We start from the raw sequence: 27,484 nt of genomic DNA, 5'->3' as shown, positions 1-27,484 counted from the left end.
AATTTGAATATTACATGAAATCACACAGTAATTACACAGTAATCCCATGGTCATTGAACCAGGTTTTGGTTATTTTGGCAGTGTGGGCTGGTGCAAATCCTGCTGGAAAATGAAGTCAGCATCTCCATAAATCTTGTCTGCTGAAGGAAGCATGAAGTGCTCTGGAAATGTCCTGGTGGACGGCTGCGTTGAGACAGCACAGTGGACCAACACCAGCCGATGACATGGCTCCCCAAACCAACACAGACTGTGGAAACTTCACACTGGACTTCAAGCATCTTGGATTGTGTGCCTCTCCATTCTTCCTCCAGACTCTGGGACCTTGGTTTCCAAATGAGATGCAAAATTTGCTCTCATCAGAAAAGAGGACTTTGGTCCACTGCGCTTTATTAAATCCAGAGTCAACGCAGCCGTCTACCAGGACATTTTTAGAGCACTTCATGCTTCCTTCATTTTCCAGCAGGATTTGCACCTGCCCACACTGCCAAAATAACCAAAACCTGGTTCAATGACCATGGTATCACTGTGTAATTACTGTGTGATTTCATGTAATATTCTAATTTTCTGAGATTTTGATTTTGTGGTTTTCATAAGCTGTAAGCCATAATCATCAAAATTATAACAAATAAAGGCTTGAGATATCTCACTTTGCATGTAATGAGTCTATATAATATACAAGTTTCACTTTTTTAACGGAATTACTGAAATAAATCAACTTTTTGATGATATTCTAATTTTATGACCAGCACCTGTATATGTATATAGGTCAAAAGCCACATAGGGCGTCCAGAGTTTGTATGACTCTGCGGTAGTTAGAGGATCAGTTGAGAAACCAGAGGAGAAGGGCGGATGCATACGAATCATAGCCATATGAACAAGAGGTCATGGGCAAGCTAGGTCATGTGAGGCTACATGACAGGAAGGTTACCAAGCGCATTACTTAGCTAAATAGGCTAATATTCATAATATATGAATATTAATTAACGTATATAATTAAGCCTTATATTAAGTGTGAAATCATCAAAAGAATGCAACGCGGGGCTATTATTAGGCTAGGCTACTAGTCTGCGTTTCTATTGAAACGGTTCACTATGCTTTTAGGTTATTATTATTTATTTTTTTATTAAATTATAGCCTATCCTTATTTAAAATAGAATTTATTCTAAATTCAATAGCATGAATTGGAATCAAAAACAAAAATGTTTGTTTTACAAACAAGGTAAAATAGATCTAATAAATTTTACCCATCAAAGTAGCCGATGTCCCACAATTTTCGTTCACACAAGTCGATATATTAATAGGCCTATATTTCATTTATTGTTCGCAAGATTTAACAGGCATGGAAAAAATCATGACGAATTAACATGTGTTTTAATATATTTTTGTAATTTTACTTTTCTTTATATCCACAAATGCAAATATAGCCTATGTAACACAGTATTAGCATAAACGAAATATTATAGGCTTAGATACAGTCTAAAAATATGTAAAGTCATTTTTAAAAAGAAATGGACCGCCTAATTGACGTTTAGATTGTTATTTGCATATCCTTTTTTCTTTACCATTCTGTGCTTTGTAAATGCTATGCTTTCTTTTTCCGCGTGAGAATTGAATAATTTTCTGAATACGCACAATTTCCCAGTATTTAGTTTTCAAATAAAGTTAATGTGTACAGAGGTCGTCGCCATAGTATACTGTGTTGTAATAGTAATGTTGTGTAGTGCGCAGCTGCTCCACTGCGCGCGGCAGCTAGGCGACACTCCCTCATTCCGCTACGAGCTGCTGCTGGACCGACTGAAGGATTCACCGGAACTTCAGCCTGTGCGGCTGTCACACTTTTAAATAGGGGTTCGGTCCAATATGGCGGCATACGGATGGAAATACTGATGACAGTCCGAAAGATCGCCTCGATTTGTACGATGGTGAGTTTTTCCTCGCATAAGTGAGTGTTGTCCCGTCCACTGCGTCTAACCTGTGTTTGGATTAGCCTGCTAACAGGGCTAGCTCAACAGCTAACAGATAAACAACCGTGTCATGACATGGCAGCACAGTCACAAAAAGTTTGCACACCTCTCTTTCTGTGGTTATAGACGCAGTAGAAGTTTGGAGATGTCGTTTAACGGACTTCTAAGCATTTTTTGTCCGATAATTTGATATTCTGCTCAAGAGTTATATGTGTAACTTAGCCTAGCGTATTAGCGAGCGATAATGTCCATGTTTGATTTGACGGGCGGCTCAACTTTATTTACCATCAGATAATATCAGTCATGTGGACGCTTTCTATATGTGTACAAGCGTTTTGTAAAGAGGTGAGGTCATTCATGAGACTACAGTTCCTCCTGCTGCTGCTGTTGCTGCTGTTGTGGTGGTGTTGTAACATTATCTGAAGGACACAACTGGAAGCTGATTCAATGAGCTCAGTGTCTTTGTAGTAGTGCTGAAAGGGTTTTCTTAAACTGTTACACGAGAAAGTGAGTATAAAGACAGTAACTTACAACGAATATTAAAATTTAGGATTTGCAATGCTGTGGACACAATACTGTTACACATTAAAATGTGATTTATGGGGAAGGCTATCTACTGGGGGTTCTGTTATAAAAACAGATTAGTCCATATAAATCAATAAATGCTTTAAATAGCAGATATTTATGTGGCAACTTCCTTATTTTACAGCAGTTGCTGATAATCAGTTATTGAGATAAGACACATAGATTTGCTTCTTGTTGATTTAGCTTAGCCACCTCTGGGTGCCAGTATACGAGTCATGTAAAAACTGCTGTACATAAATTTAGTGAAATATATTTGGCTTAGGATCAAGGTAAGCATACAACTACATATGTAGTTGCCTTTTCATAAAGATTACCTAAGTCGTGATGAATCAGATCCTCCCAGAAACGGCATACTTCAAAGAATGATTTAAAAGCATTTTTTAATTAATAAATGATTAATAATATATCAAAATAATCAAACTAAAATGCTAAAAAAGACACAAAATCAAGATGTAAACATACCACCCCTCCATAAATGGCCCATACTCTATACTCCCAGTTTGATAACAAGAGGCTTTAACAGCAGAAATATCTCAGACTATATGGAGGGAAGGGCTTCTTCGAATAACGAGTTGAACAATGGGGGTCTTCGAGTCAAAAAGGACTGATCTAGGCTTTATAATGTCTGAGAACTCATTCATTACACCTCAGATACTGACAGCACTTAAAGCTCTGCCTTGAAGTTCTCCCCTGGTGAGACAGAGTGGGTTCACTTGCCCAGAAAGTGCATCCTGTTCATGCCAAGCCTGCATCACACTCCACAAACAGGATGTTCCTGTTAGTCCCGAATAGGTGCAGGGTGTTCCTGGTCACTTGTATTATTGAGACCCCATGAGCAAATTACCAAGATAACCATTGTGGCTTTTCTCGGTAGGGCGCCAATGCCTCTGCTTTGGAAAAGGAGATTGGACCGGAACAGTTCCCTGTTAATGAACACTACTTTGGACTGGTAAATGTAAGTTTACATGGTTGTCTTTGTCAGTGAGTGTTGCTATAAATAGAAGATGACTTTGCCATATTACTTTTACATTGTGAAGCACTTTGGATGTTTTTGTGTAATGTGCTTGTGCCATTCCTTAATGGCAGATTTGGCAAGCGTGTATTAAAGGCAGCAAAATAAAATAATAAAACCGCTCTATATATCCAACTCAAGTCACATTTATTTTTGGATTGTTTTAAAGCAGCTTTACAATAAAAGAACAGGAAAATAATTGGTAATGTTGTAAAATTGATCAATTGCGAAACAAATTCAATTTAAGTTGTAAAGAAGACCTACAGAAGATAATAGTGTCATTATTCAGCTCAGTTTAGTTCAGTGTTCAAGTTCAAGAACCGTGTCAATGTTCCAATGTTAGTGTCATTATCCAGCTCAGTTCAGTTCAAATTTTGTTCCAGCACTGGTTTGTGTTAATTCTCAGAGACATTAATAGGAGATTTAACAATTGTATGTGGATGTATGTCATCACATGTCCTTCATCACTCTTTGATTTGTTCTTTGTCCAATCACAATGTGGTCGCTCAGTTTGGCAACACCTGCTACTGTAACTCAGTGCTGCAGGCACTGTACTTCTGCCGGCCCTTCCGGGAGAAAGTGCTGGCCTATAAGATCCAGCCGCGGCGTAAAGAGAACCTGCTCACCTGCCTGGCTGACCTGTTCAACAGCATTGCAACTCAGAAGAAGAAAGTGGGAGTCATTCCACCAAAGAAGTTCATCTCCAGACTGAGGAAGGAAAACGGTGAGAAAAGATCATGGGTCCTACAGCACAGGATTTGACTGACTGTCAAGAGAGGGCTTGTTGATGAGGGATAGTGGTGAATGTTATTCAGATGCCCGGAGATCTGTGAAATGATGTTGCTGTACAGATAATATGCATGGCGCGATATGTTTGTAAACGTTTTAAATGTAGACGTAGATACCAAGATCCAAGATGTTGTCTAGATACACTACCGTGGGGTCAGTAAGATAAAAAAAAAAGAAAGAATGCCAAGATTAAGCTATACACCTGATTAGCTATGCAGGAAACACTGTGTATGTATTGAAATGCACTGCTATTAAATGATTGAATCACTGTTTATATATTAGACTCGCAGCTACTTAATGTTATCAGCACTTTCTTCTACTCTCCCTACAGAGCTGTTTGACAATTACATGCAGCAAGATGCACACGAATTCCTCAACTACTTGCTCAACACCATTGCAGACCTGCTACAGGAGGAGAAGAGCCAGGAGAGACAGCAGAATGGAAAGGTAGTACAGAATGGTGGGAGTGGAGGAGTTGGAAGCGGTAGCAGCACAGGAGAGGGAGAAGCGGAGGAAAAGATCCAGCAGACCTGGGTGCACGAGATCTTCCAAGGCACACTGACCAATGAGACACGGTGCCTGAACTGTGAAGCGGTGAGTCAAGAGGAGGTGGAGTGAGTCATAAACACCCTAAAGTGAGTTATTGTGACCATGTTATTGGCTCTTTGGCTTTGACTAATCAGGATCTGGGAGATTGTATGGATGTGACGGGAGAACAGTTTTCAACAGTGTGTTACGGCAAAAAAAAAGAAGTCTGTTAAATGTTTCGATTGTGGAATGCGTAGAAGAGATGTCAAAATGTAATCATCTAATGTAAAAATAGTCACTGCATAGTCTTTAGCGTATTATTAATAATCTGATTATTATTAAAGCTACAGTTAAGAGCAGTGAGTGATTCCCTCTTTTCTTTTATTGTTTAATTAACATTAATGACACAGCCAGCAACAGGTTTATTATATTAAGACCCAATGCATGGATCTAATATAATGTTACACATCAGATTTTTTTCCCCCAACGTTCACAACATTTACGTTCACTTAAGACATAACCCGCTATGTTTATGTGAACACTCGTCAAGACAGATATTTTGAAATAATTCTATGTGCATCTTACCGTTCAAAAAAGAACAATAAGGCGCTAAAGAGAACTAAAAATGGGATCGCATGCTGTTTGAGTCTTTCTGTGCGTGCGCTTCTGGTGTGTGGCAGTTTAGAGATCTTTTCCTTAGCTTATTGCACTTAATAACTTAATAATTCTCAACGTTTTTTATTAATATACTCTATAATAAGAGTACTCTTATTATATACTATGTTAATAAAAAAAAAGTTAAGTATGTCAAAAAGACCATGCATGAATAAGGAAATAAAGTGCGGGACATGCTTGATGATTGTAAATAAAACAGAACATTAAAATGTATGATGGGCCTATTTAATTACATTTTTTAAAATAGATTATTTTTGTTTTTATGCATCAATGCAGAATCGTTCACATCAGCATTGCGATGCCTCTAATGATTGATGATGATTTTTCTGATTAAAAATTGTGATTGCAATTTTAAAAAAGCTAGATTGTAAGGCTGCACAATTTGTCCCCAAATTGTGTGATTTTTATATATTAATATGACTATAAATTATTATTACTATTATTATAATTATAAAATTAAATAATAAATAGAATACTAAACAATACAAATTATTACTGTTGTAATATTTTTATTTTTTTTAATGAAATAAAAAAATAATCATTTTATTTTGCAGTACATCTGTAAAATTACACTTATACTTATGGCAGTCTTTCAAATGTTAACCCTCTGGGGTCTGAGCTGTTTTCTGGGCCCTGGAGGTGTTCTGACATGCTCTGACATTTGTGGTTATTTCTGTTACTTGTGACATTTTCATGGCTAAAGTCTAATTACACTGTATTCAGCACAAACTCTGCTACAATAATATATCAGCAGCATGTATGTAAAAGTTTGTAGTTTTGAGATAATGACATTTATGCGTGGTTTGTGAAAATACAAAAATAAATTCTCACTGAAATAAGGTCATGAAACCCATACTGATTATTTCTTCACAAGACTTTTGAAAATTGTATCACGTAGCCTAGAATATTTGCTCTAAAACTATGTGAGAATCACCCTGACTGCTCATTCAGAGAAGACAATATATTGATTTAAAAATTTTACGACGTGTTTTGTGTTAGAAAGCAATATGCGAAGGGGCGGATCACCTCATTAATATGAAAGCTTTCCACACCTGAGAAAGACAAAGAACCTCCCTAATGGCCCTATTAGGAGCTTATCAGGGCCCATCATTCTGACCAACCTTGCACAAAGAATGAGGAGATTTAAAAAAGAATGGCTTTTAAAATTGTTTGGATTTATTTACAACACAACATAATCCAAAGATGCACAACAAAAAAGCACTTATTGAAGAAAGAGACCTTTGTGCCATTCCTAAAAACATTGTACATACCTTTCATTTTCTAAGGTGTTTGATTTTCACTTTACCATGTTCATGTACAGAGACATGTACTGTGAATGTTGAAGTCAGCAGGACTCAGTGGCATCTGGGCCCTGAAAAAAAAAAAAAAAAAAAGTGCACATACTGATATCAAGAGAAAGGCCTGCACGATTTTGGGAATACATTTTAGATTTTTCTTGTTAAAATTGCTTTTTAAAATTCACAGAATACACACACACACTCACACAAATGTTTCCAACAATATATAATGAACACCAGGTTTGTTGTGCCTTGTAGGTATAGGCTATGCGCAGTGCTGCATAAAATAATAACAATATAGCAGCCTATATATATTTTCAAAAAGATTTCAGTAACAACTAAGCTAGAGAAAAATATATTGATTATCATGTTACTTCTAATGTTTCCATTCGTTATGATGATATGAAATGAGATAATAGTAAAAACATGAAGCCGTTTGGAGCGTTTTGCTTTTCCAAAATATGATACATTCAAACGCGATCGCGATCAAAAATATGATACATTAAAACGCGATCGCGATCAAGAATATGATACATTAAAACGCGATCGCGATCAAATATAAAACATTATGGTTAGGCCTACCATATACATATCTACGTTTGAGCAGATATCCACAAACACAGTAACAGTAAACAGGGGTCTAAATATTATAATATTCACCATCTAGCAACAGTTCAACTGCAATGTGAAATTTATGCAACAATAGCAAACTAATATGTAAGAATTTCTTACCTTATCTTTCTTGTCTTCTAATATCGTTCTTCTTCTTCTGATGTAAATCCAATGTAAGCTCAGTGCCTGAGACGTGCCGTCTTTCAAACTCGACGAAAAGTGAAGTGAAGTGTTTTGTTGTTGAGGTAATGAGGGCGATCGCGTTCCATGTGGAGATTTGCATGTGAATATCTTTTGCGCGAGTGGGCGTGGCCGAATTAAAAATAATTAGGAAGCGTTTGAGAAGCTGGACATCTTGTTGGTTTTATACAAATTACTTAAACAGAGAATATTTGTTTTCGTTTTGAATCCGATCATTTAAAAGTACACACTTAAATGTTTATAAAGGTGTATGGCTCATAAATGTGTGACAAATATTCGCTGAGTTTTGTTTCAGTTTATAGACGTGCTCAAGAAAAAAAAGTTCACCGCGACGGAGAGGCAGAACGCACACACTGTTTATTTTCTTTATTTTACAAAAGCACAATGTTTTGATTTGATTGGAAGTGGACACATACAAAAGTAGAAATACCACAGATTCTTTTTTTATATTTCTTTTTTCTGTATGACCATAAATGACGGAGAAATTTAAGTTTATAGTGCTACAATGTGGAGAAAATCCAGCAAAACGCGCCGGCGCGTTTGTCGACCTCAGAGGGTTAAACCATCAAGCTCTTATTTTAGCGGAAAACTGCGGGGACCTGAAAACTGTTGGTTTAAAAGCGCCATCATAGCAAGTTTGGGAAGATGGTTGGCGCATGCTACATTCCGAGCACGTGCAGAGATGAGTTCACGTGAGCAGCATTTCCTGCAAACCGAGCTGCTCGGAGATACCAAAAACTTCAGATCATGAGCTGCTCATATGTAAAAGGACACAGTGCCGCATTTCACTCTGAAACACGCATCAAGCCATATCGCGATTTCTGTTTTATTTCGTTTAATTGTGCAGCCTAAACTTAAGATCTAGTAGACTTGTAAGGTGTCTAGTTTTTCATTTGATGATTCATTTGCTGAGCTGATGCGGTTTCCACAGCATGCTACTATTGATAGTCTTTGTGATATTACATCATTAAAGTGTGTCGACTCAATGATGTAATATCACACAGAGGCTGACTAAAAGGGCCTAGGGTGGCATTTGGGACAGGGCTTGGCTGTATTTGAGAACAAGATGTATTATGTAAAGCCCCCTTAGAAACACATCAGTCTAATTATCCAGGACTTCCACAACCGACTAGTCATTCAGACAAGCCATTAACTAGCTGATTTTAAAGTATGCAGTCTTGCACATCCAAGTTGACATATGAAATCTATGTGTGTGCTGAAAATCCAGCTGCAACAACAAGACAGCAGAAGTACAAATTAAAACAAGTACATTTATATTGTATGATGGGTAATCCTGTTCTCTAATGCTCCAGGTGAGCAGTAAAGATGAAGACTTCCTAGACCTCTCAGTGGACGTGGAGCAGAATACCTCCATCACACACTGTCTTAGGTAAAGCTACAAACCTCAAACGTCACGGACCAGTTGGTGCAAGTTCTTTGTTAAATGTTCATGAATGTGGAAGAATAACTTGTTGTCTCTGCGTTGACAGGGGTTTCAGCAACACAGAGACCTTATGTAGTGAATACAAGTACTACTGTGAGCAATGCAGAAGTAAACAGGAGGCTCAGAAAAGGTTTGTAGTTGCAATAGACTGGCATGGCTGAAATCACTCTTGTCCCTGAGATGCATTTGCTGTGATATTCACATCCACCAATGTAAGCCTGATGCTATGGACCACCCCTGTCTATTCAGTATTTTCTTCCTCCCTGAATGCATCTTTTATCAGCATTAGGGCCAGATCTACTAAACAGGGCAAATTAGAGTGAGAGGGCAATTCCAAAAAAGCTCCAATAGGAGTGGAGAGTTCTGCGCGTGATCTACTAACGACACGCAAATTAAAGAACACAGATGCAGTCGGATCATTTCCATAATGACCAAAGCAATCTACCAAGAGCGACACAAATCAGTGTCTGATTTAAGTTTGGCTTTTTTGTGCGTTAAATAATTGACTAGCGCAAACCTTAGTAAATCATCTTGCATGATTCATTTAAATACTCTCCTCCCATAAATTTTGCATCTGAAAGGGAAACTTCTACAAATGCATTGCAATAAGGTCAGCCGCAAAAATAACCCTGTCCACGCCTTTTCATTGCTGATTCTCTCCTTTTCCTTACAGGATGCGGGTGAAGAAATTACCCATGATCCTTGCCCTGCACTTAAAGCGCTTTAAGTATATGGACCAGCTTCATCGCTATACCAAGCTCTCCTATCGTGTAGTCTTCCCTCTGGAGCTGAGACTCTTTAACACTTCTGGTGATGCTACCAACCCCGAACGATTGTACGACCTGGTGGCTGTGGTGGTGCACTGTGGGAGGTAGGTTTCAGATGTCACAGTCAATTTAACCAGTCACTCAGTACGTTTACATGAACAACAATATTCCGGCATTAAGCCGATTAAGACAATACTCTGATAAAGAAACTTTCAGAAAATTAAAAATGAAACACCCAAAACTGTATATGGTACCATAACAAAGACGAAACGTGGTATGTTGAAACGTGAAATTCTGGAAGAAACGTCAGATGGCGTGGCATGGGATCGTAATGACGCATGCCTTTAATCAATCTATGTTCTATAACATGTAAACCGGGAACATGAAAGCAAGATTCTAAAAGCAACTCATTCAAACACCTTAATCAGAATATTGTCTTATTCAGAATAAGGTCAATAATTAGATTACTGCTGTCCATGTAAACGTAGTCAATGTTTGTCATCTTGATTGAGGACTTCATATTAACTTTTAGCACAGCATGTTGTTTAAAGGTGCACTGTGTAATTTTTAGCGGCATCTAGTGGTGAGGTTGCAAGTTGCAACCAACAGAAGTTACGGTGACCGACAGGAAAAGACGTCGTCGTCTTGAGACAGCAGAGAGTACCGTATTTTCCGCACTATAAGGCGCACCGGATTATAAGGCGCACCTTCAATGAATGGCCTATTTTAGAACTTTTTTCATATATAGGGCGCACCGGATTATAAGGCGCATAGAATAGAAGATACTGCAGTCAAACGTTTGACTGGGTTTGCGTTATGCAGTGGTCACCAACCTTTTCAAGCCTAAGATCACATCCAAAGTCCAAATGTAAACCAAGATCTACCACTTGCAAAAAAATATGAAAAAACAAGTTGCTGAGCTGTAAAACCTTGTTTATACTCGACGCGTCCGCATGAGCGCGAAGGTAATAAAAAAACTAATATCCGTCTGCTCGGGCAGATTCGGCTCAAAGTCATGCATCTCCGGATGCGAAGATGCATGACTTAGAGCATTATCTGCCCGAGCAGACGGATATTAGTAGTATATCTCATCACACCGGCACCCAGTTTGCGCGTCTAAATCAGTTGTATGGTCTGGTGTTCAGTCTAAAACAAAATAGTTGCGTCAAGTATAAATGCCTCGTCTGTATGGGGAGTTGCGCGCGCAGTCAGCGGAGGCTCGCGCTCCGTTGCCAGGCGAAAGTATAAACAAGGTTTAAGTCAGCGGTTGTTTTATCCATATATAAGGCGCTCCGGATTATAAGGCGCACTGTCGTTTTTTGAAAAAATTTAAGGCTTTTAAGTGCGCCTTATAGTGCGGAAAATACGGTAGTCAGTTAAACAATGGGGTTTCTTTACAAAGATAAATTAAGAAATTAGGTTTACTTAATTACTCAGTAAAACGATATGTTATTGCGAATATTATCGTTACTTGTTCATCATTGTGTCAGTGTTTTATTCGCTGACTTTAGCTTCTTTGCACGAAAAACAACATAGTGACGAAACGCATTTGTCCGTTTAGGGCTCCTGTAGAAACATGTCGGCGCATTTCAATGTAAGGGGACTCACGATGTATGTAGATAGAAATGCCTCATTCTAAGGTAATAAAAACATAACTGTTCTATACAGAAATTATGTTTTGCAAAATAATTTGGATTCTAAAATTGCTAGAAAATCAAAAATTTAAGTTGATATCACAGAAATTGAAAATTGGAAAAGTTGCTTCTTCTGTTGCATCATGACTTTGGCTCACTTACTAAACAGAAAAATTCTGGTCTTTCACTTAACCAGTAACTGTCTCCCCCCTTTTTGAGCATAGATCTGGACTTAAATGGTTGTAACTCATGAAAGCTTAAATACAGACGTAGGGTTGGCCTGTTTTTAAAGAAGAGACTCAGCAGATTATTGCAGAAGTGAAAGTTCAAGGCATAGTTCCCCCAAAAATGAAAATTCTGTCATTTACTCACCCTCAAGTTCTTCCAAATCTGTATAAATTTCTTTCCTCTGCTGAAAACAAAAGAAGATATTTTAATCAAACAGTTGATAGGCCCCATTGACTTCCACATTATGAAGAAAAACTAAATACTATGGAAGTCAATAGGGCCCATTATTATTTGATTACCCATATTCTTCAAAATATCTTCTTTTTTGTTCATGAAAATAAATAAATTCATACAGGTTTGGAAGAACTGGAAGAATGACAGAATTTTTATTTTAGGTGAACTATACATTTGAGTTTGAGTTTACTATAAAGCAAATGTACTGAACTTAAAAAAAAATGTTGTTCTATACAGAAAATATGTTTTACAAAATAATTTGGATTCTAAAATTGCTAGAAAATCAAAGCAATATGTCTAATCAAGTTGTGCTCCAAATTTAAGTTGATATCACAGAAATTGAAGCATTGAACTAAAAGGTTTTTAAGCATCTTTTCCATGGTAATGCAATGTCAATAAAAAAAGCACACCAAGTGTCCGCTACCAGAACACTGACAGTTAACAGGCTAAAATTTTAAAATGGTCAAATAGCTTTTTTGCCAAGGGTCATATATATATATATTCTTCATTGTTAATCATGTCTTTTTGGTATGCTTTCTTTTTTGTAGCGGGCCAAATCGAGGTCATTATATCACTATAGTGAAGAGTCACGGCTTCTGGCTTCTGTTTGATGATGACATTGTAGAGGTAAGTCGGTGTATAATTGTTGCTCTAGTTAAATTAATAATGTAATAATCTGGGTTAACTCATCTGTAACATACTGTCAGTATCCAGATAAAATAATTTAGACTTTTTCCTTATTTTTGCTCAAAATAAAAACAACATACATGCATTCTTTTACTGAATAATCCAGTTGCCCCATAGACTTCCAATGTATGTGCACATTTATTCTTTGTTTTCTGAGAGGTGAAATAATTTTCCGAAGTAATACTTTTGATAGATCTTAAGTTGCATTTACCCTAGAATAGTCATTTTGTTTCATTGTTTAAGAAGGGAACAAAGAAAGTAGAAGTATCTATAAAAAAAACAACACCACCCAAGACATTGAAGCATCAGTTTCAGTTCAGCAAACTTGATTGTTTCTTCTTCCAACTGTCATTGCAGTATGTTCATTTCCACATTTAGATTGTGGTATCTTGCGATAATTGTACGATTGCAGCTCGAGGTATCTGGATGTCTAGCGCTGCACAGTAGCACATCTATTACCCTCCCTGTCAGGTGATGTGCAGCTGCTGTTTATGCCTCACCAAGTGCTTGTCTGGAGTTGTCCTCACATTGACCCAAATACTTTGGAGTTCTCTGAATGATGGAAACTCTTGCATTAATGAGACCGAGACTCTTTCATTCATTTGGCAAGTTTCACTTGATGCTTAAAACATTTCTAATCTTGATATGGAATGGAAGTTTATGTCTTTTTGTTAAGAAGAGCAATTTTTTGTTGAAACACAGAGCCAATACCATATTTTCCATTACATCCTTGTGACATTACTTATTTAGGTTACTTGTTTAGGTTTGTTTTACACTACTGGCTTAAAATGTAGCTTGACTCAACATTGAGAGAGATTTTCCACCACCAGCAGCATGCACATTTATAGTATAAATCAATTTGGTTTTAAAACACAGATGTGATATCCGCTCTGCTACACGGTAACCCAGACAAATATTTACTCACATGTTGTGAACACAAACTCTCAGGTGCTTCTCAGAACATGAAGTGGTTGTTGTACCATAATATTTCTTTAGAAAAACCAAGCACACAGTGGTGTTGTAAGTCTCTGGATGTTAAATGGAGGCAAGAGTTTTTTCATTATCCCATGTCTTCCCAATTGCACATCTGTAATGAGATATGAAAGCTTTCTGGAGTGGGACACTTTCAGTTAAAACGTGATGCAGATCCTTCAGAAGTCACTTAAAGGTGAATCAGTGGCACTTCTAGTGACACCAAACAGAATATCTCAGCTTATTTCTTGATCCAGTGTTGTTTTCTTCAACCCTAATGTGATTTTGCAGTTATGTTCTGTTATTAGTTGTGCAGGTATCACATGCTTCACCTTTAAAAGGATGTCGTCCCAAACCTGTATGGCTTTCTTTGCTCTGTAAAACACAAAAGATATTTGTAGAATTTTATTGTATTGGCAAAAAATCTTGACAGAAATTGACAGAATATCCATTTTTGTTTGAAATATCCCTTTACTCATGTTGCTCAAATCAATAAAACTTTAGTTCTTTGAAGATGTTTTTAATGAAACCTGTGAGATTTCTGTCCCAGTTTATAAAGTGTATGTAAACGCAATCCATATATGAATCAAGCAGGTTAATTACAGTCTGAAGAGACCCAGTCACTTTATATGATGAACAGATTTCATTGAGCTTTTATTAACATTGTACATACATAGAGCACATCAAATATGGTAAACAGAAGCTCAAACAAGCTTGCTTCACGCGCAAGAACCAAAGAGGTTTGTTCTCATGCATTAAGCAAGCACTTTTGAGCTTCCCATTTACCAAGCACATTTACTCTTCTGTAAGAACCAATGAGGTTTGTTTTCATGCGTCAAGCACGTTTTTAAAGTCTGCAATTAGCACACCATATTAAGCATGTTTTCCTTTGTATCCAGTAATCCTCTTTTTCTTTTCTTTTTTTGTCCCCACAGAAAATAGATGCTCAAGCGATTGAGGAATTCTATGGTCTAACATCGGACATCTCCAAAAACTCAGAGTCAGGGTATATACTCTTCTATCAGTCTAGAGACTGAGCCAGCGGGAGTGACTGACGGAATGGAAGGATGTGATTTGTGAGAGACCGGATGAGGCAGATAGTGGGCTTGGGCTTTGTTGACACAGCTTGGCCCTCTGCTCCATCCCCTCTCAGTCAAGTCCCTTTTCATTCAGGCTTATCAGTGGAGCTTTGCACTGGAGCATCAATCGGGCCCCAGACAGGAGCAGTTGATGCCAGAGTGACCTGGACACAGCGCAGTCATCACCAGGCAGAAGTAATCGCCGTCTGGTTCGCTGTCGTCTCACTCGCCTGCTTGGTGTTGCTCGGCACACACAAAAACGCACATATAAACATGTGAAAGAGCATCTTGATGGCCTGAGAATGGACGCTGTACAAACTTTTTTTTTTTTTTTTTTTTCACCACACACATTAACAAGTTTCATTTAAGATAATCTGGTTCACTTCTCTGCACATCACATTCATCATCGCTGGGTTACGTGTCATGATCTGTTTTGGCACGATATCATGATTGTGCGGCTCCAGAAAGCCGCACAACGTTCTTCACCCTCAGATGTTCATCTGCAATATCAAACATGACGCATCATGCTACATCCAGGTCAACCAGCTAGTTATAAATGTGTCGTTTGCAGAGCCAGAAACTCATGTTGTCATTAGAGTAGAGCTGCTCAACCTGAATGAAAAAACCTAACAGGGCTTAAATTAGCATGAAGGGTTAGGTTTTTTTTATATATATATTTAAGAACTTCACAGTTGATTTCATGTAGGGCTTATTGTAATGCAGGCCTGTGGATTGATGGGAGCTCTACTCTGTTAAGCAGAGAGGATTGTGGATACCAGAGAAGTAAGGATGTAGCTTGGCTTAAGAATGCTCTTTCAGTATTCAGTGAATGTAAAACATTCTGCCAGTTCTTGTGCACTGCAAAGTGAGTGTACAGCTTGATTATGTCATATAGTCCGCACTTAATAGTGCTCTAACTTGAGTTTCACAGATGGAGGTAGAAATCAGGGCTTTTTATTATTCTGAGTAAAAGTTGAAGCTCATAAATGCCTATCGCATTGAAACCAAAAGCTGCACACATTTCCAGTCATGTTTCATTAACACTGTGGCACTGTGAGATTGTCTGAAATGAATGTGGATTGGCCTCATTCAGTTTAGCCATTAAACAGTAGAAATGTTGGATAATTCAAACATAATGACTCTGCACTCCATCACAGTCTTCTGATTCATTAGGCCGATTGAATTGGCTGCGTCTATTGTGTTTAATCTCAGTAACACTCATCTAGATCTCTGTCGTCTCCTCTGCCCTCTTAATTAATAACATATTAACTGAATATAGACCTAGAAGGGAAGTGAAGTTGAAGTACAGTTTTAGGTCTGTCTGAATGTCAGGTTTAAGCGGCGACTTAGCCTGCGTGGCTCTGTAATAGTTAGATTGGTTAAGGATTGTTTCTTTTTTGTGGATGTTGCTCAGCCTGGAGGATGAGTTACTTCTCCCAGTTGGCTCACAGTTAGTAAATATTTACAAGACAATTAGTTAAGCTTTATAGGCAAAAATAAGCACACCCAGCAAGATTAGGTATTTGAGCCTAGATCTTGTAAGGCGGAAAGTATGTACAAGCGAGGTACCGCAGTAACATATTCCAGGTTTGCTAAGGTTTCTTGAAAGAGTTTCGAACACACAATTGCCTAGCTTGTTGTCTTGTTGCTAAAGTAGATGGTATAAGAATGAAAAGGTGTTTTCTTTTTCTTTTTCTTTTTTCATTTCAGGTTTCCTATGTAAACTACACTGGTTTTATTTGATTGTTGGTTTGACAAATCTGCTTTAATCTGTGAGGGGTCATAACTGACACTGCTGCTGATTATTATTCCATTCATCCTGTAAAGTCTACTTGGTATCAATGCATGCATGGTATAACAACTCTTAACATTGTTATAAAGCATGTTAAAAGGTCTTTTAAACAAGACATCACAATGTCTGTAAAGAGGTTTAAGCTTGCTTGTCAGTTAACCTACTGGCATTGCGTGTTTTAAGTAGACCGAACTATATGTTAAAATAAACTGACATATGGTGCCATTTCATGTAAATCACACACTCACACAGGGTATGTAAGAGTGTTTGTAGATGTCATCATCACATTTGAATGAAGGCTTCTCCAAGCTGAGTTAACTGGATATTTTTTAATTTTTTTTAATTGACTTGTGATCTAGTAGTTACAGGGGAAGGAATGTTTATTTTATTTCTGCTCTTTTATATCATATACGTTTATTTATGTGTAATTATAAATGTTATATTAACTTTTCTTTGACATTTCCATTTTTATACATTTGCTAATTAGTCCTTTATTTGGACACCAGGACTGTTGTATGTTATGTGGAGAGATGGTTGAAGCAAAAATTTAAGGGTGATAATGTTGGAATTATCAAATTAATGCTGCAAGCTCGAGAAATTGTTACTAGTCGTAGAAACCGTTAATGCACTGATCACAGTAACAGCAACCTGATGAGTGTTGGCATTAGCAGACAGACATCAACTACATGAAAACATGAGACAAAACAATCTAATGCTACATCATGCTAGCATTAGTTGTTTCATTCCGCCTCTTCCCATAACATTGTAATAATATGTTTATTCCATACTGGGTTTGAAAAAAGTGCACTTTCGATAAAGCAATGTATATATATATAAAAAAGTAAACCAGCTGAATAATCTGGTTTTTGAGTGGAGTGGACAGTGTGGATGAAAGATGGGACTGGATCACCTTGTCCCAAATAAAAACAAACAAAAACACATCAACCACCTCAAGGAGGTTCATATGGTCTCTGTTTCTTTTTGATGCCATTAAACTGGGCAACAGCCATGTGACTTCAAGCAATCATAGATTGTGCCATCATCATGTAATCACTTTTAGACCTTAGTTCAAATAGGACATTTACGTACCTCTATTAAATGTGCCTTGGAAAACATCACCTTAAGACAAAGCTATGGCACTGACATATTTTAAGGTATGTCAGTGCAAGTTGCTTTCAGTTTAAACAGCTCAACATGCATTTTAGTCTAGGGTAAAAGATGAGTTAAAGATGCTAGTTCTTTCTAATGTTCCTCAACGCTCCTGTTTAGAGATTGGCATGTAGTGGAAATGCATCTTAAAAGGTACATTCAGTAGTTTGATGCTAATTAAAAATGTTTTATAGATTAAGAAATATATTGTGTTTGTGTTAAGAGTCATTTTAATGTTGTACACACAAAATGAAGACTGCACTCATAATAGTTTTCTATAAAGTGTTTTAATTATGTATGATGCGGGTCACCCCTTGTGTTGAAACGTCGAAGATATAATCCTTACGCTCATTGCCTCATCTGTAGATACGCTATTAGCGTAATGTTGTGTGGTGGTGATGCGATATTGACTATGGAACACACTTATTATCGTGATTTACAAGCGAAGACAACGGGAGAATCGCTAAATGTACAGATTAAGAAGGAGAAAATGTCTAAAATCAGGAGACAGAGACCACCAAAGACCAAAAAAACTACCGTAAAGGTGGAAAGGTTTGATGACGGAGAAAATCCTTTTGAATCATGAATTGAATCTTTTTTTATTGGGCAGTAAGGGAATTAATTATTGTGTAGACCTCGCTTTCTAAAACTGGCTAGTATCAGTGCTATTTACATAAAACTCTGAGCTGATCCAAGTCAACACACTGCCTTCACGTGCTCTAGGAAAACTCGTTCCTCCGAATCGACTGTTCGCCATTACGACATATGTCAAGCATTCAAGTGGGAAACATAGCATGGAAGTAGTCTAAACAAAACAAAAATAATCATATTGTAAACATTTAACCCAACTAACTACATTCGAATTTAAAATGATGAAAAAAAAAAATTCCCAGCTAAATATGAAGCAAACTGTTAAGTGATAATGACCATACAGGCTTGATTTCCGCTCACTGATTACTATTACACTAATGTTTCTAGCATGTTAGGTTTGGCAACAGTAGCTTTTCATTTCTTAAACAACCATGTGAGAGACACATGGCCATATTCCAGGATGACAATTGTCAAGATTCATCATGCTCAAATTGTGAAAGAATGGTTGGGAGGGAGCATGAATTCAATAATCATTTTCACACATGAATTAGCACCTCTGAGGCCAGACCTTAAATTCATTGAAAGTCTTTGGGATGTGCTGGAGTGACTTTCTAGAGTGCTTGGCTCTTGTATTGTCAAAGATCTTGAGCAAAAAATGATGCACCTCTTGATGGAAATAAATGCTGTGATGTTATTTCCATCAAGAGGTGCATACATTTTTGGTCAAGATCTTGTATTTACAATGCAAGAGTCGAGCACTCTGTACAGCACATTGATAAAACATCATTTTAAAAGTATTTTAAAAATGATTTATAGTAAATAAGGAGTTGAGAAACTACCTTGATCTATGCGTGTAAAGATGACCTGGCTCCAACTCAATATATAGTCCATTAGATATTTTAGCCCTCTCAGTTAATGTGCATTTCTTGATCAGTCTTGCATTTAAGCTTGGTGTGTTCATTGTATTAGAGTTTGGAGTTTTTATTAGACTGCCAGCTATAGAAATGGCAATGCTCACTCTGAACAGTTTCAGCCTTATTGGAGGAAATCCTGCCTTTAATCCAAAACAACAGTGAGTCCAGCATTAATAGAGATCATTTCAGATATTTGGACAGGATCTAGTCAAATCCAAGTTTAATGTCAATGTAATGTTGACACCAGTATATATCACCCCCTTGTGGTTCAGTGATGCCATGAGTTCAGAGCATGTTCTCCAAAAGGTAAAAAGTTATCAAAAATATCCCATCCTTCAAAGAAAGTCTTCCACTCCACCTAATTTTTCTGAGACTGTGAATGGTCGTTGAAGAAGTTTTGCAGCGAAGGGCTTCTCCTGACAACAGGTATCTGAAAAGCAACATGTACAACATTTAAGCGTACAGATCAAAAGAATTCAAAGCTACCAAATGTACTATATACACTTTATTTAAAAAAAGGAAATGCTGTTGATATATGTAAAAGCTTCCATAATGGTGAAGACCAAGCCTCAATCAGCTGCCAATACATCAGAAAAGGACTTCAGAAAGCGTTAATGCTAATGTAAACAAATATAATACGAGATGTCAGCCTTTGACTATTTTGAAATTTTCGGTTCCTGCTGAGTGCATGTTGAGGATTCATGTATATAAAAGCTGCTTTCTATTTAGAAAAGGTTACGTACAGCCTATGCTATATATGCAGTTCTGACAGGTTTATAATAATTATTTTGATAATCTAACATGCTCTTTGTCTAGAAGAGTGGGGTTAGTTAAGATTATATTATATAAACAGTATAGTGTCCACAGATAGATTATATCTGTGTGTGTATCTACTGCCAGTTCTCTCTCTCTACAATTGTACCGGTCCCCCCACCCACACACACACACACACACACACACACACACACACACACACACAACACCCACACTACATCTGTTCATCTATGGGTCATACTATAGTCTCTGAGCCTGACACCTTGCCGGTGAAAAAGTCCCAGAAGTTGCTTGGCGGCTTGCTGTCTTCTGACGCCGTGGAGGCGTTGGAGCTCTGTCGAACCCAGATGCCCCTCTCTCTGGGACTCTGTGGTTGCGAGCCACTGTCCTGCCGCCCCAGACTGAAATGAAGGCGCTCCTCTGAGCAGGTCTGTCTTGAAACGCCTTGCCTCTGCTCCTGGAGCTCATCACTCTGGGCATTAGCGGAAGACTGGGTCAGACTCAGCAGGTTGTGGTGGGAATGAAACTGCCTCATTTTAACGATGGACTTGGATGGAACCTCAGAGGAGCCTGTTATACAAAGCATAAAAGAATATCCATACAATATTTGCTTGCATTCATTTACACATGAGAAAGCACATTCAAATGTTTGGAAGATTTTTTTTTTAATAGTAATGAATACTTTTATTCAGCAAAGAATGCATCATAAAACACTATATTATCAATATTTCACAATATTACCATTTCTACTGACTCCCTATTTATCCCAACATTTGAATGGTAGTGTAGATAATAATTCCGTAATTAAAATTGAGGGAGAAAACAGAATCCCAAAAGTAGGAAGTAGATATTACTAGCCTAACAACTGCCTCATTGAGAAGAACTCAGCGCTACTCACGTTTCCTGTTAGTGTTAAGATGAAGAACATTGAAGAAGACCTCACTGCTCAGACTTCCTATCGCAGATGTCTCTGGATAAAGAGGACACAGTGGCTCCAGGGATGACAGGTCATCGCTGGACTGACCCACAGAGTCCAGAGACGCCTGTGTGTCCCTCCGTCCGCCAGAGTCCGTCTCTATCGTAAGGCTGCTACTACTGCTGTCACAAAGGAGAGATGTTTTAGACTTGCTGTTAAGAGTGAGGAAAAAATGCAGTCTAGTAGTTTTGAACTTATTAACCATGTAAACATAATAAATCACAACATTACAAACTATGATTTGAAGCAAAAAAGTATTTGAACATCGGACAAAAAGACAAGGGTACAAGTACAACACTGATCTCATAAACGGCTGTTGTTTTCTCACTTGGCGTAGAAACAGTATTAAATACGCCACGATTTAACAAGCAGATTACATCATTCGTCAGTGGGCGTTTTGTAAAAAGTTGTTTTGTAGCAATTTGCTTGTCGCGATTCTCTGATAGGTGGAAATTTATTTGTAGAATCATTTTACCAGGAATTCCACAAGTAAAAATAATGCGGGCTGATGGCTTCAACAAAAGCATATACTATTAAAAAACCTTTTAGCTCGCAGTAGATTTGTAGGGATTTGAAGGGTTAGTTCTCCCAAAAATGAAAATTATCCCATAATTTACTCGCCCTCAAACCATCCTAGGTGTATATAACATTCTTCTTTCAGCCAAACACAATCAGAGTTATATTAAAAAATATCATGGCTCTTCCCAGCTTCAATAAGGCATCATAACAGTAATCCAAACGGCTCCAGGGGGTTAATAAAGGCCTTCTGATGTGAAGTGATGCGTTTTAGTAAGAAAAATATCCATATTTATAACTTTATTTTTTAATCACTTAAAAATTCTTGTTTCAGACTTCTATTTCGTGACCGGTGTTTAGTTTGGCTCTATTCGCCGGAACTAGACTCGCAGACGGAAACCAGTGATTATAGTTTATAAAGTTATACATATGGATATTTTTCTTACAAAAACGCATCGCTTCTCTTCAGAAGGCTTTTATTAATCCCTTGGAGCCGTTTAGATTACTGTTATGATGGATGGATGGACATTTTTAGATCTTCAAAAACTTAATTACTATTCACTCCCATTGTAAAGCTTGGAATAACCAGGATATTTTTTAATATAACTCTGACTGTGTTTGGCTGAAAGAAGAATGTCATATACACCTAGGATGACTTGAGGGTGAGTAAATTATGGAATCATTTTCATTTTTGGGTGAACTATCCCTTTAAAGGTTATTGTTAAAAATTAGTTTTACTTCCAGAGCCCTGACTATTGCTCTAATAAAATCCCATATTCATTATATATCATTCTTCTATTAGATCTATAATCAGTCAGAAAGCTGACCTGAGTTTCCTGCGCAGCAGATAGTCAATGACGTCAGGGTCCGTCTGAATGAGGCTCATGAGCACCTCCTGCTGCAGCTCAGCAGACACCTGTGCATGAAATAAAAAAGAAATAATTCAACAAAGTCATCTTTCAAGCTCTGTGCATGCAAAAAAATATCGTATCATATCTAGGCCTATGATATTATCCATTGTTCTGTTCTCCCAGAAAAACATCTGAAACATTATTTGATCATTTGCACTTATGGCTTTCTTCCATGAAACACAATAGGAGAAATTCTGGAGTTCTGGTGGCCTTTTGAAATATTAAAGCTTCAGTCTCCATTGCAATTATCCTTTTGTGTTCCACAGAAGAAAGTAAGTCATGTGAGTTTGGAACAAAATGTTCTTGTTTTGAGTGACCTAATAGTATTCCCTCTGTTCTCTCTCATCATTCCACACCTTCACTCATCTCTGTCTCTCACCATGAAGAGGTGTTGGTGGTTCTGGAGGAGCATTAGGGTGACGGAGATGATGGCTGTGCTGTCCTCTATGCCCAGAGCTTGAGGGCTGAGCTCTCTCTCTGATCCTCTCTCTTTCTGCAGGAGATTGGGCCCAAAGATCACCGCCAGGTTTGCTGCCGTCATCTTGTTACCTGAGATCTAATCACAACACCAATTTAAAAACAGGTCAGAACCTTGATTTGATTTTAAAAATTTGATTCGACCAATAGCGACAGTCATTTCTGGTGGGAGTGTCATATAATTTATTGAGTACTGGCATTATTAAATCTGGCACTGTCAGTTACAGGACAGTGGTTTGTTGGTTTACACAAGGGGCTTGGTTCCAATCCTGCTTATGGGATTTATATATTTTATTTATTTATTTTGCAGCTATATGTCAGTGGATGTATATAAGGGGCAGCAGTGTATTCCCTTCATATCCAGCTCCAGCTCAAAGATAGAAGGTGAATATACCAGACTTTCAAGACTTTTTGAGTGTGTGACCAGTTTATGAATTTCAGTAGTTCACAATGCACTGCTAAAGGTTTTGCTGTCACAAATAGGCAAAACCCTAATGCAATACTATAAACTCATGCGGAATGTGTGTTTAAACAACTTTGCAAGGTATTTCTGGAAATATTTGTATTTAATAAAGATTCCACACATACAAACATGCTGATGCAAAAAAAGCAGATGACAGAGAAAAGAGAACCACAATTAGAACCAACGTGCATCAAGTATGTAATGGAAATTAAGGAGTTATTTTAATAATAATAATAATAATAATAATAACAAAAAGGATGGCAGAAAAATAATAACCCCCACAAAGATGATAATATCCCCATTTTTGGGTACATTCTGCGGTACATTTTTGGTCCCCATGAGAACTTTTTTTTAGAAATCATACTAAGTGATGTTTTATGAAAATGTAAAAATGCTTTTTGTGATGAGTAGGTTTAGGGGTAGGGGATAGAATATACAGTTTGTATAGTATAAAAAAAACTATGTTTATGGAAAGTCCCTATAAAACATGGAAACCCAACATGTGTGTGTGTGTGTGTGTGTGTGTGTGTGTGTGTGTGTGTGTGTGTGTGTGTGTGTGTGTGTGTGTGTGTCTGTCTACTGTATGTATGTATGTACAGTATGTTTATAATATATGTAATCCATGAATTGCAATGGTTCTTTAGGCACATAACTATCAGAAAAACGAAATTTAGTTTAAATATTTAAAAACAATGTCCAGCTATGACACTCATACCACACTTAACTGAAACATCCCTTGTTATTACATAATAAAAAAAAAAATACACAATAAATTTTCCCTGGTAAAAACATCTGTACCATAAATGGACAACTATACCATACCTCCTGCTGGTTGGGGCCAGTGGAGCTTTTTGCGTTCTCCTGTACTGTATGAAGAAGCGTCAGGAGCCTCAGCAGAGTGTCACAATTACAGGGTGGCAACAAGTACAACAACTGCTGCAGGTATGTCAACTGATCTGCCCCTCTCAACTCTGTGAGACAAACACAAAACATCTTGTAAGGTGAGCATATGTCATAACAGCTAATACAATAATGAGAAGTGTGATGGATATATGTGACCATGGACCACAAAACCAGTCACATGGGTCAATTTTTTTTAAATTGAGATTTATACATCACGAATAAGCTGAATAAATAATCTTTCCATTGATGTATGGTTTGTTAGGATAGAACCATATTTGGCCGAGATACAACTATTTGAACATCTGGAATCTGAGGGTGCAGAAAAATCAAAACGTTGAGAAAATGGTCTTTAAAGTTGTCCATTTATGTTCACGATTATGCTGCATTCACTCACAAAAATAAATGTTTTATATATTTACGGTAGGAAATTTACAAAATATCTTCATGAAACATGATCTTTACTTAATATCCTAATGATTTTTGGCATAAAAGAAAAATATACCCTATTGCCACAAATATACCCGTGCGACTTATGACTGGTTTTGTGATCCAGGGTCACATTTATGGAATTACACCATTAAACTGTGTATGCTAATTCCTGTATAATAATAAATGTTAAATAATTTGTGAATGCCTGTCTTTGCTCATACGGTTAGCGTGCAGAAAGGCCCGGTAGAGTTCTCGTGGTAACAGGGGGTCAGGCATGTCCCTCAGAAACTCCTTCAGTAACGCAGCCACGTCATGAACGCTGTGTTCCTCGTCTAACACGACATCTATCCCCATGTCAAAGTCCTCGCGCAGCTGAAAACACACAAGGAAACAGACGGATAAAACACCATCAAACAAACTGCCACCACACACAAGACTCAAGCATCCCATGTATCCGGTTCCTGTATAAACACAGCATAATATACACACACACACAAATCACAGTCAGTCTGAGGTCAGCTATGAAAACAAGACACAGTACATGTCTGTACTATGATCAGTATTTAAAACATTCACTGTTAAGGAGACTGTCAGTGCAAAAAAAGATAAATCAGTGTGTTAATATCATACTGACAGCAGTGTGTTTCTAGATATGAAAGACAGGGGGCGCATGCCACATGCGAGAGACAAATGTTGTGTATGGTGCAGTGACGTTAACTGGCTCTAGAGAGCAGATGGAACTAACAAACTTACTTGACGGACTCTTTTTTTGGAGCTGCCTACACGGAAAATCCCTAAAGTTTGTAATCCTGGAGAGAGAGAGAGAGAGAGAGAGAGAGAGAGAGAGAGAGAGAGAGAGAGAGAGAGAGAGAGAGAGAGAGAGAGTGTGAGTAAACAAGTGCTGGGGTCATCTTTCATCTTCCTGATTTGATATCTTTTTTATGGTTTTTGAGTGGTGTCTCATCTGGGTGACCTTCTATTTGTAACCTAAACCAAGGGTGTGTTATGAGCCTGAGGATGTACTCAAATTAGTTCACTTATGTTTCAGGGAAAGAACAAATTTCTCAAAAATTACTTGGGTTTACATTCAGTATTTCTAACATGGCGTTTCTAACTATTCCCAGATCGTTCATAAGCATTTCACTTATGCCTCTTAAAGTGGTCTTCAAATCAGATCAAATCATTCTTGAATTTGAATTAAGGCCAAATTATAATTATAATTTTAATTAAGTAGAATTAAAATGGAATGAAATTCAAAGAAATTAAAGTATACAAACACACACGCTTTTATGAACATACACAAAACGTCGTACAGGGTATTTCCAGGAACATGTTAAAAATACAATGTTTGAAATGCCACCTATTGAATTTTGTATTTAATTTGTGCATTGTATTATTTTTAATTAATTAACTTTAAAGGTGGAATATCAATTTATTTTCCAAAACAAACTAATTTGCTTATTCAAAATCCCAGCTAAAAAAAAAATATTCTAAAAACTTTTTGCTAACGTTCCCATTAAGTTATATCTGAATGATCCCTGAACTTTCAAAACGCCAGTTTTTTTAAATGTATTAAAAGCATTTTATCTTTGTTAACAAAAGTTATGGGAACATTCTATTTTGTAATTTTGCAAACATTATGAAAACATTACTTTTGAATTTTCTCGGAACAAACTAGTAAAAAAAAAAAAAAAAAAAAAAAAAAAATAATATATATATATATATATATATATATGTAAGGGATAATGTATAGTGAGCCGGTTGTTATAGTGAATAACAACCCCTTCAGGCTGATTCAAGATCCTTCCGCTTCGCGTCGGGATCCCGTTCAGCCTGTCGGGGTTGTTATTCACTATAACAACCGGCTCACTATACATTATCCCGCTTATTACATGGCTACCTACAAAATAAACAAATAATTTGACACAAATTCTTTATTTAAAAAGGAGTTTATTGATTTAAAAACGATTGTATTGCTTCCGCCAAAGAAAATAGTCCGTTCCGCGTCCATAGCAACGCGCTGTTTTTCATGGCAACGGTCTGTTATACTCCGCAGCGGTCTGTTATAAAGAAATAACAGACCGCATTCTACATTGGAATTCAGCCAAGCCATGTAATAAATATATATATATATATATATATATACGAATGTCCAACTAAAATGTTTCAGAAAAAAATGTTCCCTGAACGATTTAATACATGTTGATATTTTAAGAACATCATTAAAGACCAAATAACATTGAACGAACATTCTATTAATGTTACTGGAAGAACATTTGTACATAACTGTAAAAGAACCTTGCCATAACTTTACGCAGTTCCTAAAGGGACATGATGATGGAAAAAAAATATAAGATGGGCGGAAAAATTGTCAATGCTTTACCGTTCTCTCGCATATCTTTTGTATTCCCTACCCTGAGAAACTTTGCATTTCCTCGCAATACTTTTGAGGTCTTTGCGAGCGAACGCAAAGTTTCTTGGGGGAATGCGAGCGAACGCAAAAGTCTTGAAACACATTTTTCCCTCCCATCTCATTTTTTTCCACTAGAAAGATCCGAGAATGTTCCCTGTTGGGATGGAGCTAAAAAAAAGAATATAAAGTTGTCTAAAAACAAAGTGGTGTATAATTTGTAGTGCTGTATGTTAAAATTGAAATTGTTTTGATGGATGGGTTCATTTTAACATTCATATGTTAATTTAACTTCATATATAGAAATGTTTAATCAGTTAAAGATTGCGAAAAGGTACTATACGCAAGAATAGACACAATCAAATGAATGATGTAAGTTGTCTTAGCCTAATGAAATTTCCCTACTGTTTCAAACTAGTTTCAACTGCAATTCAGTAAATTTCTTTGCCTGCCAATCTAATTAAATTTTC

The 27,484-nt window shown here is 37.2% G+C and overlaps 2 protein-coding genes across 9 annotated transcripts in view; one reads left to right on the top strand and one right to left on the bottom strand.

Moving 5' to 3' along the window:
* The first annotated feature begins 1,740 nt into the window (after positions 1-1,740).
* usp12b (ubiquitin specific peptidase 12b) lies at positions 1,741-17,463 on the top strand. The gene is made up of 9 exons (XM_079867463.1): positions 1,741-1,922; positions 3,424-3,504; positions 4,072-4,285; positions 4,682-4,944; positions 8,978-9,054; positions 9,155-9,238; positions 9,782-9,979; positions 12,520-12,598; positions 14,566-17,463. Exons 1-9 carry the CDS (start codon positions 1,875-1,877, stop codon positions 14,665-14,667), a joined length of 1,146 nt encoding a protein of 381 aa, XP_079723589.1. The 5' UTR covers positions 1,741-1,874; the 3' UTR covers positions 14,668-17,463.
* A 462-nt stretch (positions 17,464-17,925) lies between these two features.
* arhgap36 (Rho GTPase activating protein 36) overlaps positions 17,926-27,484 on the bottom strand; it is a 49,937-nt gene continuing 40,378 nt past the window's right edge. For 2 of the 8 annotated variants that reach the window (XM_079867458.1, XM_079867462.1), the window contains exons 6-13: positions 25,358-25,413; positions 24,826-24,976; positions 24,095-24,243; positions 22,712-22,888; positions 22,249-22,337; positions 20,828-21,024; positions 20,192-20,499; positions 17,926-19,585 (exon numbers count right to left, since the gene is read on the bottom strand). In XM_079867458.1, the coding sequence (XP_079723584.1) occupies positions 19,514-19,585; positions 20,192-20,499; positions 20,828-21,024; positions 22,249-22,337; positions 22,712-22,888; positions 24,095-24,243; positions 24,826-24,976; positions 25,358-25,413 (1,199 nt within the window). In that variant the 3' untranslated portion in view covers positions 17,926-19,513. Of the gene's footprint in view, positions 19,586-20,170; positions 20,500-20,827; positions 21,028-22,248; positions 22,338-22,711; positions 22,889-24,094; positions 24,244-24,825; positions 24,977-25,357; positions 25,414-27,484 lie in introns of all 8 variants that reach the window. The other 6 variants (XM_079867457.1, XM_079867461.1, XM_079867455.1 and 3 more) reach the window with 4 other exon arrangements.

Source organism: Squalius cephalus, assembly GCF_949319135.1.
Source record: "Squalius cephalus genome assembly, chromosome: 3".
In the NCBI taxonomy this organism is placed as follows: Eukaryota; Metazoa; Chordata; class Actinopteri; order Cypriniformes; family Leuciscidae; genus Squalius; species Squalius cephalus.
Note: the sequence above shows the minus strand (reverse complement) of the source record. Positions and strands in the feature narration are given on the sequence as shown.

Excerpts from the sequence above, each read along its gene's own strand:
- usp12b (XM_079867463.1), top strand. The coding sequence starts at position 1,875 with ATGGAAATACTGATGACAGTCCGAAAGATCGCCTCGATTTGTACGATG. Across the intron at positions 1,923-3,423 it reads TCGCCTCGATTTGTACGATG|GGCGCCAATGCCTCTGCTTT; the intron begins GTGAGTTTTTCC and ends TTTTCTCGGTAG. Across the intron at positions 4,286-4,681 it reads CAGACTGAGGAAGGAAAACG|AGCTGTTTGACAATTACATG; the intron begins GTGAGAAAAGAT and ends CTCTCCCTACAG.